General features: G+C 36.5%; 2 protein-coding genes across 25 annotated transcripts in view; both read left to right on the top strand.

Annotated features, from left to right (window-relative positions):
- The window catches only part of mim (missing-in-metastasis), a 117396-nt gene that overhangs the window by 92887 nt on the left and 5657 nt on the right, over positions 1 to 18852 (top strand). For 11 of the 24 annotated variants that reach the window (XM_070108566.1, XM_070108563.1, XM_070108565.1 and 8 more), the window contains 8 exons: positions 247 to 352; positions 672 to 1766; positions 4211 to 7039; positions 10027 to 10136; positions 10575 to 10961; positions 12089 to 12934; positions 15495 to 15921; positions 16525 to 17346. In XM_070108566.1, the coding sequence (XP_069964667.1) occupies positions 247 to 352; positions 672 to 1766; positions 4211 to 7039; positions 10027 to 10136; positions 10575 to 10961; positions 12089 to 12934; positions 15495 to 15921; positions 16525 to 17346 (6622 nt within the window). The remainder of the gene's footprint in view (positions 1 to 246; positions 353 to 671; positions 1767 to 4210; positions 7040 to 10026; positions 10137 to 10574; positions 10962 to 12088; positions 12935 to 15494; positions 15922 to 16524; positions 17347 to 18852) is intronic. The other 13 variants (XM_070108570.1, XM_070108569.1, XM_070108577.1 and 10 more) reach the window with 12 other exon arrangements.
- LOC138856898 (uncharacterized) lies at positions 15927 to 16520 on the top strand (the record flags this gene model as incomplete). The annotated part of the gene is made up of 1 exon (XM_070107785.1): positions 15927 to 16520. A coding segment is annotated over one exon (594 nt), but the record flags the coding sequence as incomplete, so codon positions are not given.

The raw sequence follows: 18852 nt of genomic DNA, 5'->3' as shown, positions 1-18852 counted from the left end.
GGCGGTCTAAGCTGTCCAAGTGAGCCAATTTTCCAACAACCGGTACAAAAACCACAATTATTTATAAACAGTTTTTGTAAAGGCTGCTCTCGTGCCGATCTTTCATCTGGTCCGTCACTGCCAGTTACACATATAAATTTTACTATCGATCTGTTGATATGCTCAACTCATCCTTCAAAAACCCCTTAATTTAGTTTTAATTTTTTTTAAATTTTGCTCACTAATTCACTAAATCGTTTTTTACAGCGCTGCTCTTCGTTGGAACGACCACTTTCGGCCAACAATAATCGCAGCACCAACAATCTCTTACAGCGTCAATGCCCATCACCCATACCGGCTCACATAACGAAAGGTGAGTAAACACATTTCCCACACACTTCGAGAGAGTCTCGAGTGCTCATTCTGTCTCTCTAATTTGTTTACCGTCAATGTCTTTGCTAATTACCCAGTTATCCGAGTTTACTAATTACCCTGTTTTTGTGCTCTCTATTCCCTTCTCTTATGCCTAACATATCCTATGTACAAAAAATAATAAAACACACACACACACGCTACGCCGCCGCCGCCGCCCAACACACGCTCGCTCGCTCGTTCGCTTTCAATGTGCCGAATAAAAAATTAAAACAAAAAAAAAAAACACAATAAATGAATTAACAACATGCTGTAAGCAGAGCTATCAGCGCATCATGCACAACAACACATGCAGCAGCAGCAACAGACACAACAACTGCAACAACTTTTGCAGACATCATCGCCGCCGCCCACATACGTCAATATGTCTGAGTTGGCCAATATGGCGGCAGCAAAAATTACTAACCAACAACAACAGCAACAGCGGCCAGTCGCCGCCCTGCAACAACAGCACTCGATCGACTCTATTTCCTCACAGTTTTCCAACGATTCGACTGCATCGGGCAATCAACAGTCACAACAACAACAACACCAGACCGGTGTTATGGTCAGCGGCAACAACAACAGCACCGGCAGCAAAACACGTTCACATTCCGTTTCCTCCTCGTCTGCTTCCTCGAACACACCATCCCTGCATTCGCATCCCTCCATAGAGTCCGGCACGATAGCCACACCACTTGTTGGCCAAACACCGACACCATCGAGCGGCAGCTCAACACCACAAAACCACTATTCACCACTGCTGACCAATTCGCCGTCATCAACGGCGGCTGGTACACCAAGTGGCGGCAGCGTGACGAGCGGCATGTTGAGCGGTTTCGTATACAATGTCAATTCACCAACGCCACCACAAAGTGGCACAGCTTCAGTCGATAGTGATGTGCTGAAGATCACCGAAACCGATGCAGCTGGTCAACCCACCATTGTACCCATACACGAAACAAATACACAGCAACAAGAAACAAGTAATGCCAATAACAATGCTATATGCATAGAGTCCCAAACCACACCCACCGAAACGTCCGAGCAAACCTGTACAAATGCCATCGATTCAACTGCGACAGCAAACGATACAGAATCTCCAACTATTGTAGAGAATGACGAACGTTCACGCGCCTCAGTGTTGCAAAAAGCCTCAATGTTCGAGAAACAGGCGGCTGCCGCAGCCGGATCCACCGCTGCGGTCACACCGGGACGCTCTACGGTCGAGGCCATATATGGCACGCGCCGGACTCCGGATGAGGTTTATCGCACGGCCAACCCCAGCATCGGTGGTAATCATTATCAACAGCCATCGCCACATCAGCAGCAGCAACCGCAACAACAACAGCAGCATGTGGAGCAGCAAGAAGTGGGTGAGTAGGCATGGCGTGTTTGAGCTAACCGAGCGTCTGTTTCTAGGCGCAAACGAACATGAATTACTCTCACTGTTTGTACTCGTAAACACCACCTCAAGTGTACTCGTGCCTTCCAGCCAACCAGCACTACACTACATGCAACTTTTATTATGCATACAGAGACCCCGACCTCCCTTTATCGTAATCAAGCACTTTTGTTTACACAATTTGCAATCCCAAGCAGAGCCTCACCCCAACCCTCAACTACATTTGTATTAATCACCACCTATTTTGTCAAATTTATTTATTTATTTGTCCCGTGCGCACAAGGGTTAAGCTTAGAGGTGAAATAGTGGAAATTCGTAGTTGTAACGGAATTGCAAAAACAACTACTAAATTATTTCTTTCGATAATAATTATTTTTATTAATTTTTAAATATAAATTATTTAATTATATTTATTTTTTTCCTTATTTATTAAATTTTTTTGTTTTTTTTTTTTACAAATTTCTGTAGTTTTAAAAATTAGTGTTGGTCTGAATTTCGATCAATTAAGTATTTCAAAATTATTTCTGGGTTCCTATTGCTAAAAACATATTTTTATTAAAAAATATTTTACAATTGATTTTTAGTGAAAAAAAAATTATTTAAATTATTATTGACTATCAAAAAAAAATCCGAATCTAGTTACATTTGTCTTTAAATTTCAATATTAAAACAACGCGAAATACCCTTTTTTATTTAAAACAGTATCGGAATACAGAACCGTTTAGAATTATATCGACTAAAAAATACATTATTTAAATTTTTTTAAATTAATTTTCTTAAAAAAAAAAAAATTTGAAGGTTAAAAAACAAAATTAAATATAAATAAAAGGTTTTATAGTACAAAATATGTATAAATATCTAAAACTTTGAATTTTTCAAAACAATATTTTATTAAAAAAGGATAAAATGATTTTTAATGAAACATACTAATTTCATTTAAAAAATGTATATATGTTATTAGGAATTTTAAAACTGTTTTTTAAATAAAATATATATTTTTTAATTTTTTAAAGATTTTTTAAACGCAATAATTTTTTATTTATTATTTTATTAAAATAATTCATTTTGAATTAAAATGTTTTAATTATCTAAAAAATTGTTATATAAATATTAAAATATTTTCAATTCAAATTAGATTTTTTTTTTAAAAAATTAAGAAATTGTTTTATTAAAGAATTAACTCTAACTATACTATATTTTTTAATAAATTAATAAATATATATTTTTCAAGTAAAAAAGTAAAAAAATAATGGTATATTTAATATTTTTAACTAAAATGAATTTGGATTTTTAAAAAATGTTTTGTTAAAGAAATACTTCTAATTAAATATATTATATTTTTTTTAATACATAATAAATATATACATATATTTTGAGTAAAAAAGTAAAAAAAATAGGCATATTATTTTTAAAATATTTTTAATTGAAATTAATTTCTTTGATTACAAAAAAATAGTGCGTTAAATATTTAGAAAATGTTTTATTGAAGAAATAATTCTAATTAAATATACAAATTTTTTTTTTAATATGTAATAAATATATATTTCTTAATTAAAAAAGTGAAAGTGATAAAAATTAATTTTCCACTCAACATTTATTTATTTAAAAAGACATTCATATATGTATATGTATGTACATAAGTCTTAAGTTATTTTCATGTAAAATTAATCTTGTTTTTTATTTAAATATATAGAAAATAATTTATTAATGAAATGAATATTATTATATATTTTAAGTAAAAAAATTAAAATCATAAAAACAAATTTTCCACTCAACATTTTGACCTTTAAAGCTTGCCCTTGCGTCCTTGTCTGGTTTATGTACATATATATTATATACCCTGTTTGTCTTTACTTTTGTTCAAATTTGTTGCCAACAAAAACTACAACAAATTAATTGAATTTTCTTTGTTTTTCGTTCTCCCCTTTTCTTTTTTCTTCCCCATTTTACCCAACATTAATAATATACCTTACCGTTTTTGTTTTATCACAAAACGAAAACAACAAAAACACATGAAACGGCACTATTATATGCATATTTCACAACTACGTGAACAACAAACACATGAAATGTAAATGCAACAAAAAAATACACATCCAACAACAAAAAATGCCTCCCAATTTCTCAAAATGATTTCTTTGTAAAAATGAATGAAAAAATCTACTCTTACGTCAAACTTGCACTACATATCTATCTAAAAACGAAACAAACTCCAAAACAACAATGAACAAAAAACCTTCCACAACAAAATGTATATACATCCACACCAAAAACAACCACACTGTATCATGAACACATGCAAATTTCTGCCGCACCAAAAACACAACAATTATTGCAATTTTCTACAACAACAAAACCAACCAAAACAACAACCGTACACCAACCACCACCACCACTACCGACCCAATTTTGTAGATAAAAGTTTTGAAGACTCGATCCAAGAATTAAATAATTTAATTGGCGAATTAGACTCGTTTCAACGCGAGATCGATGCAAGCAAGCGCGCAACAGCAACAACAACTGCCGTATCACAAGCAACAACTGCGGATGGGACTGTGGGCGATAATTGTGGGGATCGGCCCTTCCCCTTGATCGGCACGAGCAGTAACAGCGTCGTCGCCGACAACAATAAGATGGGCAACAATGCCAAAGCAATAACAACATTAGCGACAGTAGTGACAGAAGCGGAACGCGTCGACATGACAACGGCATTAACCGTTATTTGCCCACCGCGTCCACCCAAGTCACCACAATGCGCGAGCAACCAAACTAGCGGCTGCGGCACTGATCTCTCCGACACCGCTTCCGATGATGTTGCCGCTGATGTCGGCTCGTTGACGAGCATAAATAACAATCACAACAACAATAACAACACAAAGGGTAGCAATAACAACGAACACAATGCCAGCTTGAGCAGCCGAGAGAGTTGTGCCACAGGCCATGACAATAACGTTCGCACACTGCAACAATACAATTCCGATTCGGAGCTGAGTCGTTGCTATGTAAGCGAAACGAGTTCGCTGGCGGGCGGCTACGAGAATCCCACTTTCGCGCACTTCGCCACAGCGGTGTCTTCATCGTCGATAGCCGCCTCGTCGGGCGTGGATGAGCCCGCCGATGTGGGCAGCGTTATCGGCGATAATCGCTCGTTGATGGCAGTGTCATCGACAACGACAGCCGACGATTGCGCATCGCACACCTCCGACACGTACCAGATGCCACAACAGGCTGCCGACAACGGCAGCGATGGCGGCAGTAATGTCGTCGTAATCTACGATCATCAGATACCAATGACGCCGGACATCGACTATGTCAAACAGAATTCCGAAATTGTCGTGCTGCGCACAAAGGATCCACTACAGCAACAATTGGGACGACAGGAAATGCGCGAATTGACACAACTGCCGACTAGTTTGTGTGCGCCACACGATGGTTTGGCCACACCGGGCGCCGGCATGATGTCCGTACTGGCCTTGTCGTCGTCGTCGTTGTCGTGCTTGGGACCAAACTCGCCACCGCACACCGCAACCGTAGCGCCTGCCAAACAGCGACTCTCCTCTTTCCGCGCCTCCAGCGAACAACAATTGCAGCTGCTCGGTTGTGGCGACAACAACAATAGTGGCAGCGAACTCTCATTGCTGCGCACGCCGCACCATCATCACCAGCAGTATGCAAACGCAGGTACGCCACAAGCGCAAACAGAGTGCAGCAAGGAAGGTAGTAGAAGGGTGGCAACACCACCAAATGCACACAACATGCACGCAGATACCATAATACGCCGCAAAGCAGCGATACCGCCACCCAAACCGAGTTTGAGTATATTCAATGGCCAAGCGGCCGACCATTTGAGTTTAGAGGCTAACGCCAGCGTGCGTAAGAGTAGTAGTAGTAGTTGTAGAGGTAGTTGTGAAGCGGTGGTAGAGCGGTTAACGGCTACGCCCACACCGCCGCCACCGCTTTTGACGAAGGCCAATTTCAAGGCCGATTTAGATGCGAAAATTCGCAAGCAGAAATTGAAGTTGCAACTGCAGCATGAACAGCAGCAACACCACGAGCTGTTGCTACAGAAGCAGCAATTGTTGCAGGAGCAACAACAATTACAACATTCACCACAATCAGCCGCCAACAACACAAATAGTTCAATATATCTTAGCAACCACAGCCACAACAACCTCAATCATAATAATTCCAACAACACCACTATAAACAACATCACCACCACCAACACCACAACCAACAGCGGCGTGGGCAATGGCCTTGGCAATCGTAATAGCAGCAGCGGCGCCAGCAGCAACACTCACAACAACAGCAATAACAATAATTGTAATGCAATTAGCTTAAATAAGCGCAGTTGTAGCACCGCTATGTCGAACGCAACAACAACAAAAACTACAACTGCATCTGCATCCGCATCCGCATCCGCATCAAATCATTTGGCATTTGTAGTAAAAGCTGCATCATCCCATCACCATACAAACGCATCCGCATCATCCTCATTAGCAGGGCCACAGCTTGTCTATCAAAATGGTACTAAAAGTAGTAGTAATAATAGAAATATGAATAATAATAGTGATAGTAGTAGAAATGCATCAGCATATTCATCTGCATATCCTAAAACCAGTAAGCAAATCCATTCTAATCGTACTCATTATCAATTTCATGCGCTGAAATCACATAACAACAACAACATGAACAACAAAACTCACACCATCACCACCAACACCAACAATAATATTAATGCTAAAACACGCCCCAAACGTTCTGCCTCCATGTCATCTACACAAAAATCATCAAACGCCATACGCGCCTCATCTCCATCACTATCCACCATATCAACATCGCCGTCGTCATTATTATTATGCACGCCTGCAATTCGTGCGTCGACTGAACGCTTGGTAAAATGTCCACCAACACCGCCATTACCATTGCGTTCGCAATTGGTTGCACATCAAAAACCAAAACAACAACAACAACACGCACATATACACAATCCAACCAACAACCATTCGGTATTATCAACAACATCATCATCATCATCATCGTCATCCCCATCATCAGTGTCTGTCTCCACCTGTGCCTATGCGTGTTCTTCCGCTTGTGCAACACCAACACCACCCACCATTCACACCAAACAATCAGCAGCTTCTGCCTCGGTCTCGTCTGCATCTGCATCCGCATCCAACTCCAATATAAATTCCGCCAACGCCAAACCGAATATCACGCCGAGACCGGCTTCATTGTCGGGTTCGTTCGTTTTTTGACTCTTTCACATTCTTTTTGGTTGTTTGTTTTTGTCTTCTACTGTTTTACGTACTAATATTCTCACAAAGTTAACCGGCCTAATTTTTTCGTTGGTGCTTTTATGTTGTGTCTGTCTCTCGATTTTGTGTTCCGATTTCTCTCATTTGCTCACAAATTTTCCGTATTTCTTATGCTTTGTTTATTAACCAACTCGTGTGCTTTACTAAATATTATTTTTTTGTTGAGTTTCTTGAACACTGACTTAATAGTAGTGACCAATTTTTGGTCTATCTAGAGAGATATTGCAATTCCAATCAACAACAACTTAACCTAAAAATATTGTATTGAGATATTCGGTGCCATTCGTGAGTTCAATTAATTTTCGAAGAGTTTCTTAAACACTGACTTTATGCAATGCTTTCAAAGCATATACCATATAAATTTGTTCATTTCACAAAAGCTTTTAAAAAATATAATATTTTGAATTGTAGTGTCAGAAAGTAATACAAATCTATTTGATTTCAATACTCTTTACGCATATTAACCCGTTTTTAAACTTGATCAAACGTACTGAATATCAGTTCTTGCACTATTTTTCCGCCTTCCTTTTATCGGAAAGCAGTGTCAAATCTCTTCGAGAATGGTTTTCATTGTTTGTATTACAACATTTCATACAGAACAGAAAATTCTTATTTTTCTCAATATTTTCGTTGCTTAAAATTCTTCATTAAATTGCGTTACTATTTTCTCATGTGTTCTCTCTTCGAAGATATTTTAGATGTTTAAATTTTTATTTTCGGTGTCGGCTGTCTAAATATCACTGCATAAAAACTAATAGCTTTTAAATCCACTAAATTCAATCGTTCATTCATTATAAATATTATATTTCATTCCATTCATATCCACATATATATTTATTCACTCACGTGAAAGAATTGGTCAATATTAAAGTATTTGACGCAGTGATATTATCCAAATCTTCAAATGCATTATTTGGATCGAAAAAAAACATATTCTAATAATATCACTGGCCCAAAGACTTTTATATCGTAATGTTTTATTTCTTTCGTATTGACATTATATACCGTTATTGTTTTTATATTTAAATTATCATATTTTTACATTTTTTCATATAATTTGTTGTTACTTTTAAAGTTTACATATAACCGTCTCTATGAGTAGTTGTTAAACTGAAGTCCCTGTTTGGAAAACTATTTTATTCGACAAGATATCTTCACAGAATTTCGCAATGGTTATTGTTCAAGGCAACGCAACAATATTCAAAAAATGGTTCAGATCGGACAACTTTAGCATATACGTGTCATTGAAACTGATTGATCAAAATCAAGATAAAGATCTTTGTATACTCGTTTTTTCTATAGGAAATGCACATGTGAAGGATATTAAATTTTTTTGTGTAATATATTAATTATTATATTTTTATTCTCTTGCAACATGTTGCTACAGAGTATAATATTTTTGTTCATCTAACGGCTGTTTAAATCACCAAAAACTAATCGTGATAGATATAGGGTTATGCATATATAAATGATCAGGATGAGGAGACGAGTTGAAATCCGAGTGACTGTCTGTCTGTCCGTACGTCCGTGCAAGCGATAACTTGAGTAAAAATTAAGATATCTTGATGAAACTTCATACACGTGTGGCACTCAAGAGGGTATTGGTATTGCAGATAAAGGTACTAAACTGTAATTTGGTACAGGGATTCCCAGTTTCCATAAAACATAATTTTAAATTACATCTGATTCTATAACTTTTCTGTATACGAATAAACTAAATAATTACAAGTGTTTAAGCCCCTTGCTACCGAATATGTAAACCCCAGTTCCTATTGCGAAATCGGTCGACCTGTCAGTTAGATTATTGAAATGCCGAAAAATGCGGCTTTGATCCTAGCAAGTTGCCATATTATAAAACGTTCGGTTACACACGAACTTAGCCATTCAGTTTATTTTTTATTTTATTTTATTTTTTATTTAATCTATTATTTTACTTTTAATCCAGATGATGTTATTATTACTGTTATTTTCTCATTCTCCTGGATAATGAGTTAATACTCCTGTATATCCCAAAGATTCCATCAGTCTCATCATATCATTTCCCTATTAAATATTCACATTAATTCTCCCATTATATATTCATATACACACATTAACACTGCTTGTTTTATAACTCACTTGCCTAACTAAGCATCTACCACTTACACTCGTTCCCAAATTAAGTTGGACTAACTGCGTGGACGAGGAATCGTGGAATCGGTGGTGTTAAAAAAAAAAATAAATCAAAAATTCGGCTTCAAATTTTTTTTTTTAATATTCTTTAAATGCTTCATGTACGCAACTTTGGTGAAAAGCTAATAAAAAATTGGTGTCTACTAATTTTGCCAATTGCTAATTGAATTACATATATATGTTTATATTATATATACATAAATACATTTCTTGATAATTTTGCATATCCTGAATATGTAATTTTTGCAATTCTACATGTATTCCAAAATTTAGTTCTTTGAAATATTACTGAATTCAGTTAGCATTTTGGCAGCAAAGTAAATTTCGATACTTCAGCTATGCATTTGGTTATGTCATTATGTCAACTGTGCATACAAAGCATGTGTACATAACTTTAGTGTATATATATATGTAAATACAAGCATATATGTACTACATGCATACATAATTTCGTATATATTATAAAAACACATCTAGTGTAATATACTCGTGTGATATGAGTAACTAAACCGGCCTGCTTAATATTATGGTGTCTTGTGTCTGTGCATCTAACAGTCAATACTACAAATAAAAAAATATAAAAATCTATAACATATGCATATATATATATATTTAATTAAAAAATGTATAGTATGACTATGGTAAATAACAAAATTTAATGGGAAATTCGAAATCATCTAATACCAAACAAAAATGTCCTCAACAAAGTCTAATTCAAATTTTGTTTTGTTGCAATAGGAGGCGTAACACGCATAGCGCGTCGCTCGTCGGTGAACACGGCCAAACCACCGCCACCAGTGCGTCGCAGCTCATCGGTGACGCCAAGTCACACTGCCACCGGCACGGCGGTAAGTGAAGAAATTTCTTAAATATTATGAAAATTTTAATTTAAGTGAAAAAGTTAAAAGTTAGTTATAAAAGCGAAAAAACTAGTTTAAGTATTCACTTGGAGGTTATGTATACAATGTACACGACACTAAACTACACACACTTTAGCTTTAAGCACCAATATTTATTATTAAAAAAGGAGTTCGTTAATTTTAAGAATTTTTTTTCAAAAAAATTTTTTTTTCATAATATTTTTTTTTCAACTAAGTTCTTTTATATATATATATTTTTTTTTTTTATTTTGTTAAACATTTAAAAAACAATTTTTTATTTTCAAAATTTTTTCTTCAATATTCATTTATTGTTTACTTTACTGCTACTATTTTGCAATTTTTATTTAATCTTTTTTTTTTAATTTCATTTACTTGCCACATTATCCTATGGTAAAATACAATTAGGCTACACAATCGCCACAACAAAATCAACAGCAGCAACAACAACAACATCAACACTATCAACAACTTCATCATTTACATCCTCATGCCAACCAACAGCTAACGTCAGCTACGACAACAACAATACAAAATTCCCCCTACGATACCGTTGAGAGTCTGCCACCCCCACCCGCTTATCTACTAGACTCAAGACAAGCACAATCGTCGACTCCCACACCGCCGCCACCATCAGCTGTTTCAGCTACAGCAATACCGAGTTCATCATTGAAAGTTGCCGAAACGGTGAAGGCGTTATCGGCTATGCGACACAAACCCGCTTCCCCGAACGCGATACGGCACATGCAACAGCAACAACAACAACAGTTGCAGCAATCACATCAGTCGCTGCAGGTGAGCAAACGTAGCAACGTCCTCCAACGAATATATCTCCCAACCAATCTGGCATAGCAACAACAACTGTTATTTAGTTGAAAGCATTCCCCAACTGGTTCTGAGCTATTACTTTTTTGAAATTTTATTTTACAGTTATTTATTTTTTCTCATAAAGCATTGATTTTTATGTGAATTTAAAAGAAATTACAGAACTTTGTAAAAAATGTTTCGTAAAGACTTTTAAATTTCGTTTCAAAGTTTCCAGGAATTTCCAAAAATTTTAAATATTTTCTTTGACTTCATTTAAACATAAGCTGAGAAAAAAATTAAAATTTCTGTAATATAGCTCACTGTGTTAATTCGAATTTCTTACTTTTGCTGTGCATTTTGTTTCGAAAATTTAGAACAACGTGTTACTAAGTTTAAATAAAAAAATTTTCTAGACCTTGAAACAAAATAAAGTATTTTCAAGCTCGATATTAATTTTTGAATTGGGTTTTGAAGTCAAAAAACTATACCTTTGCTGGCAATTTTGTTTTCGAAAATTTTCTACCTTCTTACAAGCTAACAATCTGCTACTAAGTTTGCAAAATGAACTTTTCTAGAATCCGCAGCAAGGTATTTCTAAGTTTGAAAACCATATTTATTCAAGTTAAGTCAACGAAATATCTTATTGTCAAACCTCAAACGTCTTTTTCTAACTCTTAACAAGCTCTTACTAAGTTTGAAAATTCTATTTTTCTGAACATCGAACAAAAAATAAAGAATTCTTAAGCACAACGTTAGTTTTCTAATACGTTTATGAAGTCAAAAATTCTTACTTTTATCAGTATTCTAATTTTAATCGACCACACTCTTTTATATTTGTATATATTTAATTTTTATTTTATTTCTATTTATTTATTTTTTCCATAATTTACTATAATTTAACAAATATTTTTTATACTCACATCTTTTTTTACAAAACATTTATATTCAAATATGCAAATTGTGTGCGCTTAAATTTAAAAAAAAATCCAAACATTATATACACACGCACCCATCCGCTGGCACAAACTCTCCGCCCCTCTTTCTTAACACAAAAAAATCCAATCATCACCAAATGAATACTGCTTGCACCACCACCACTATACACCACCAAACAGTATTCGCCAACACCAACACCAACACCATCATCACCATCACCAACACCAATACAACTACAACAGAATATTTACTCTACCACTGTTAAGACATTCTCCTCTACTGCTTTGTTGCCGCCCGACTGCAACACTGAACAGACGCTTCATTACGATGCCTACTCGTACTATAATCCCTATATGGAGGTCAGGACCACCACCCAACTGACCTCTGCCAAAATGCCGCTTACTAATGCTAATCATGCTAATGACGCTAAAGAAGCTGCCTATCAAACTTTGCCAATAACACCAACACCTATTTATTACTATGATGCCGTTACCATGCAGCCAACAACAATGGCAACAACACCAACGAAGTCAAAACACTTGCAGTCAAATGCACTGCAGGACACGTATGGTGTGAACACCGCGCTTCGTACTACACCCAATAAGACAAACAATCCACCGGTGTCACCATCGTACACTTCACCGCCACCATACGATTTCCAACATAGCAAAATAGAGTTGCCACCACCATTACCGCCACCCAATCCTAATCAACAGCGTTCACTTAAGCAGCAACAACAAAAACAATTTGTTGATCACCAATACAATACACCAGCTACATGTACATTGCAACCATCACAATATCAACACAACAACAATCAGTTACAACCAAAACGCCAACATGAACAGATTTATGATTATTTGCCGTCACATCAGCACCTGCACTCCCCCAAGCCACAGCATAAACCGCAGCCACAGCCGCAGCAGCAGACATCGCAAATACAACAACAACAGCAACTAGCACATAATATAGACGCTCTCATGATCGATAATGAGGATGAGCCAACCGTGTATAGCGACAACGCCGTAAGTCCAGCTTTGGTGTGATCCGCAGAGTCATTTGTACAATACTTTACTCTAGTGTAAACTGTAATGCATACTAATCAGCTTCATCACACCAACATGAGCAATAGCCGGCAAATTCATTACTGGGTGTCGTAGTGTTAACAAAATGCTTAAGAAAATTATACAAAAAAATATATAGTTTAAATTTTCAATAATTGTAGTGGAATCGAGCATAGTAATAACCCCATTAAAAAAACTAAAAACAAAAATTTGTACACGCATAACTTCACTAACAAGTCTTAATTCATTGCTTACGATTTTTTTTCCATTAATATTTGTTATAATAAAATTGAGTAACCTTAAGCTTAGAGCTTTTTTAAACACATGCTGCACATTTTTGTGAAAATTTTATTATTATAAGCATAATTTAGGACCTTACTTTCTTAAACACATCTGTATATGAATGTCCACTTGTTCGTTAAAGCAACATTTTCCAGATACAAAATAATTACTTAGAAAAGTTTTCCTGCTGTTTCTTAGTAACCGCACAGCTTTTAAGAACCCTCTCAGTTTTATCATTTTTTTCTTTTAGATTATTTTTTAATATATGATTATTTCCAGGCCTTCTCTATACTCATCTTCTCAGGTATATAGAATGTGATTTGATAGCCCGATTTATGTAAATAAATCTAAAACTTTGAAAAAGTGATATTCTACTTAAAAATTTTTCGCTCTACAAAATATGTTTAATGATTTTTTTCATAAAAATATTAGAGGTATTCAGACCGAATATGTTAATCTGGTAATTTGTTAATTGATATTTTGTTAAAACACTTTACTGTGAACATACTTTTTGCTTTATCTCAGTAGTGTGATATTGGTGAAAATTTTATTAAATAAATACTTATTTTTGAAAAAATGTCATTAAATTATTTTGTAGCGAGCAACAAATTTATATTTTCGCAATGAATCAAATTAAATTTTTAGGTTACGACGCAAAACAAACAGCTGATTTAATGCTACCAAGTAATAAAAAAATTATCAAGCTTGTCACACTGGTACTTCTTTACTCAGTAGAACGATAATCTGTAAATTTTACAAAAACAAAATGAACGTAAAAAGCTGCCAAATAACGACAAACGAATTACAAAAAGCTGGTGTGAATACCCCTTTTGCTTTAAAACTTATACGCCGTTAAAGTTAGACAGCAAATGACCTGAGCATTCCTACAAGTGATTTATAAATTATGTATTGCTCATACGACATGGTGTACTATATGAATACATTACATTTCATGCATAACTCAAATTGAGTATAACTGTTAAAGGAATTATAAAGACGTTTTTTGTAGAGCGGGCAATTTTCTATTCAAATATCACCTTTTCAAAGTTGTAAATTTATTTGCTTTGGAGATAAGACATTATTGCAAAAGATCAAATAATCCTATATAAAATATATGGAAAAGTAAATTGATTTACTTTTTGTTTACGCTGGATAATTTTTATGGCATAAAATGAACCTTCAGGGGGCATTTGCAGAAAACAACATCTAAATAATCTACACACATGAAATTGTGTACATCATTTGGTAAAATAGGCCGTTTGCTGCTCAGTTATGACATTCGGCGTCAATTGATAGTTCTGAATGTAATTTTTTCTAGTCCGCTGGAATACCATGTAATTAATACCTTTTCTCATATCATTAGTAGATTATTTTGAACATGATTTAGTCTTCAATTTATTTATTTTTCATTAAAAAAAATAGCAACTCAATAATGTTTTATTTATTTATTATTATTATTTTATTTGTTTAATTACAATAATTGAGTACACTCTGGAGAATAGTTTTGCTCTAATAATAGCGTCAAACCATTAGCAAGCTTTAATTAATCTTGATTTATAACTTTTCGCCGAAAAAAATGTATATGTAATAATAATTATTTTTTATTTATTTTTAATTTTTTGTTGTTATTTTTTTATTAATATATATTATTTTTCATTTTTTGTTATTATTTTTTATTAATATTTATTATTATTATTTTTTATTAATATTTATTATTATTTTTATTTATTTTAACTGTTTCATATTAATTTTTTTTCACACATTAAACTGTTAAAACTTGGATTTTATTACATATCTACACTATATATACCGTTACTAAAACTATATGTATTAAAAATGTATTTTATATTTTATAACTTATACAAATAATTAACTTATCTAATTGCAAACTCATATTAACACACCATAAATACATACACACATATTATACATACATTATGACAAAGCACAATCACCTATGTATACTTTAATATTACCTGTTGTAATTTACTATACAACTACAACAACTAACACACTTGCATACATACACACACATATGTATTGTATATATGGACGTAATTATTTGTGAAACTTGGTCATGTGATTAATATCCTGGCACAAAGGCATCAATCAATCAATTAAAACCAAAACAAAATGTCCATTAGCATTAACTGTTGTTTTCCATCAATCACCAACATCATTGCTTCCTTTCGATGCTCGATGATCATTTATGCTTTTATTATATTTTCTTTCCATTTAGTCATTCCGCACTTCATCGCCCGGTATTTATGCGCAGCCGAAAATAGTCACAAGCATGTCGAGTTTCCGTTCGGCCAGTCCGGCACCAACGAATGATCATCACAACCAGCACCATCATGTCATACCACCAACACAACCGAAAACCAATCCGAATTTGATTGCACAGCTGAGTGCGCGACTAAGCAAACAAAATCAACAACAGCACACCGGTGATGGCATTTATGGTTCAACACCGAATTCACCAAATCATCACAATATGCACCAACAACAACTACAACAACAGCAGCATCAACACCAGCATCACCAAAGTGAGCCAGTCTATATGCGGAACTACACGCATCCTCACCATCAACAACACCAGCCGCATCAGCAGCAGCAGATGCCGTCAGTCGCCACCGGTTCGATGCATCAGCAGCAAAACTATGACGGTAAATCGAATATAGAGAAACATAATAAAATTTATGGTAGTTTTAGCACTGCAAATGCCACGCATACAGCACAAGCATCAGCCTCATCATCATCATCATCATCTGTTACTGTCTCTGTATGCACAACCACACCATCATCATCAACCCATTTCTCACATACATCATCATCATCATTATTATCATCTTCATCAGCGACCACCACCACCAATTTCAATGCTTCACCACATTTTCCATTATCATCTTCAACCTCATCGCTACTCTCTAAAGTCAGTTCGTTTGCAAACAATGCCGCCTCAACGGCCGTTGCACTCGCAACACCAGCACAAACACAAACGCAAGCTAGCGCTTCAGCCACATATTATCATACGTCCACGCGTGATCATCATCATAATCAACAACAACAACATCCACATCATCATCATCACCACAATCAGCATAGTAATCAGTATCAGACCGTTACATCGCAAAATGCAGCACAAACGCCTAAAGAGCATATGCACACAAATATTTACACTTCCTCCTCCTCCTCCTCCTCCATCAACTCTTCTTCGACTACTATCGCCGCCACTGCCGCTCAAATTAACGCCAATAAAAACGTCACAGCTGCGCAGACGCCCAAGCATCAGTCGTCTTATGCACACGCCGGTGGTGTCGCTAGACAGCAGCAGCAACAACAACAACAACAGCACCATTCGCATCATCGCGAGCCACACACACACAGCTGCCCGCCGCCGCTTGAAAATCCACCGCCGCCACCCACAAACTCATCCATTTATGCTGCCACTGCCAATGCCACCGCGACCATGCCCAAAAATGCAACGCGCTCGAATGTAAGCGCCACCTATGCGCCGCCCACCTCTACCATGACATTGCCTAAGAATCTCGCACAACAACGTTTACAGCAGCAACAACATTATCAGCAGCAGCAACAACACTACCAACAGCAACAATATCAACAATCTATCGCCACCGGCGCCAACGCAGCCGCTCAGCAGCACCATCAGGCACAGCAACATTCCCAGACGACTACTGTTAACCAGCGCGCACAGATGCCACTGCCATACCAACAACAACAACAAATGTCCTACAAGCAAAAATCGGCCACATTGCAGAGTAACCACCGTCAACCGCCCATACCGTCGCGTCACTCTAGCGTACAGCAAAAGATATTCGTGGCCACCAATCCGTTCATCCAAACCACCACAATACATTGTCACTCGCCCGCGTCGGTGCATTCGCAGCCGGCTTCACCCACCTGCTCGTCGCCGTCGTCGTTGGCGAGCATTTATGGCACCAGTTCGCGCAGTCATCATCACCATCACCATCAGCAGCAGCAACAACAACAACACCAACATCATGGCAGTGGCAGCGGCGTCGGCGGCGGCACAGCCGGCAATGGTTTCTATGCCGCCCCGCACAATTCAAGTGAGCGCGCGTTATTTGTTTTTGTCTGCATCCAGTCACGTGCTTTCACAAGCGAATTTTTGTTTCATTTTTCATATCGTTTGGAGTTTTGAAATTTTGTATTTTCGACTTTGAATGTCTTTTGAGTTGGCTGTCTTGAGTTTTCGATCCAACAACCTTTTTACTTTGAAGATCACCATTTATATATCGTGACCGAGGACAACGTTGCATGCCGCTTCTGTATTTTTTTTTTTTTTTGTTTTGCATATTTTTCACGGTTTTCCATAGTTTTTTGCTTTTGTCATTTAATTTTTCGTTCGTTTTTATTTAAAAGCTGCAACGCGCATGAGTATATTATGTACATACGACCCGCCCGTGTGAGAAAACGTGTTGGCGCTGCATTTTGTCCCCTCGTCCCCATCGTCTCCATACGGTACAGCGTTCTTCTTCCAAACTCTATTTTTCAACTCATAACCCCTTTTCAAATCATCAATTGCACTTAGAGGAGTAATGAAGTTGTTGTAATACCCATTTATTTGTAGTTGCTCATGTTTATTTTAATGCAATATTTTGTTTTAAGAGAAATTACTTTCCCTTTGCTCAGGTTGAGTCTGTAGTGTGTATGATATTCCTTTATCTTAAACCCTAAATTTATTGTTGTTGCTTTTTGTTCTTGACAAACATCACAATTAATCACTTGGTGAAACTTTTTTTTGTTCCTCAATTATACTATTCATAATTGTTGTTGTAAAATGTAAAACAAACAACTGAAGTGCCACTCCTCTTCGCCGTATATCATTCCGAGTCTACTGTCTTTCCAGAAAACGTCCATAAGTTTGTCTGTTCTTATGATTGATGTTGTTGTGGAAGCGACATAAAAAATTCCTGAAATAATTTTGAAGAATTCTGCCGAGTTGACAGCTGGCTGGATAAAAATCCGGGTTCGCTCCGGTCACGTAGGAACGGTTTGGTGGGATGAGCCTTCCCAAAAATAGGAAGACCTACAAGTTATAAGCCTAGTAGATTAATCTATTCGAGGAAAGCCTTATTATAGCACGTTGAACGTCAATCGCTATTAGAAAATATTTTATGTTAAGGTAGAACCGGCAAACTAGAGAGAGGGACATTGCGAAATCCTCTCTCACTTCGACTGCTTTCCTGATAGCTTGTATTACTGCGTCGCGGAACATTCTCCTTGCGGCATCTTCTCCACGCACATACCTTCGAGAGATAGGAGAATGAGAGTGGAGGAGAGTCGCTGGAGAAGAGGCGCAGTGAGCTTTTTCACGAATGGATCGAAGCTCAAGGGAAATGTTGGAGGGGTAGTCTTCTGTCGCTCGCTATCAATCAACTCTTGTTTCAGACTGGTTGCGTGGTGGAATCGTCGGAAATTGTAAACCCGAAGAGCTTGCAAGAAAAGGCACCTAAATTCCATCAGGATGGGCACGAGTTGCGGTTCCGCTATCTTCGTGCATTCGGGCGAGCTCAGCAAGCGTTGGTCAGCAATCAGCACTTGTGGTGTAGCGA

Source organism: Bactrocera oleae, chromosome 4 (assembly GCF_042242935.1).
Source record: "Bactrocera oleae isolate idBacOlea1 chromosome 4, idBacOlea1, whole genome shotgun sequence".
Taxonomy (NCBI): domain Eukaryota; kingdom Metazoa; phylum Arthropoda; class Insecta; order Diptera; family Tephritidae; genus Bactrocera; species Bactrocera oleae.
This window is presented reverse-complemented; position numbering and strand designations above follow the sequence as displayed.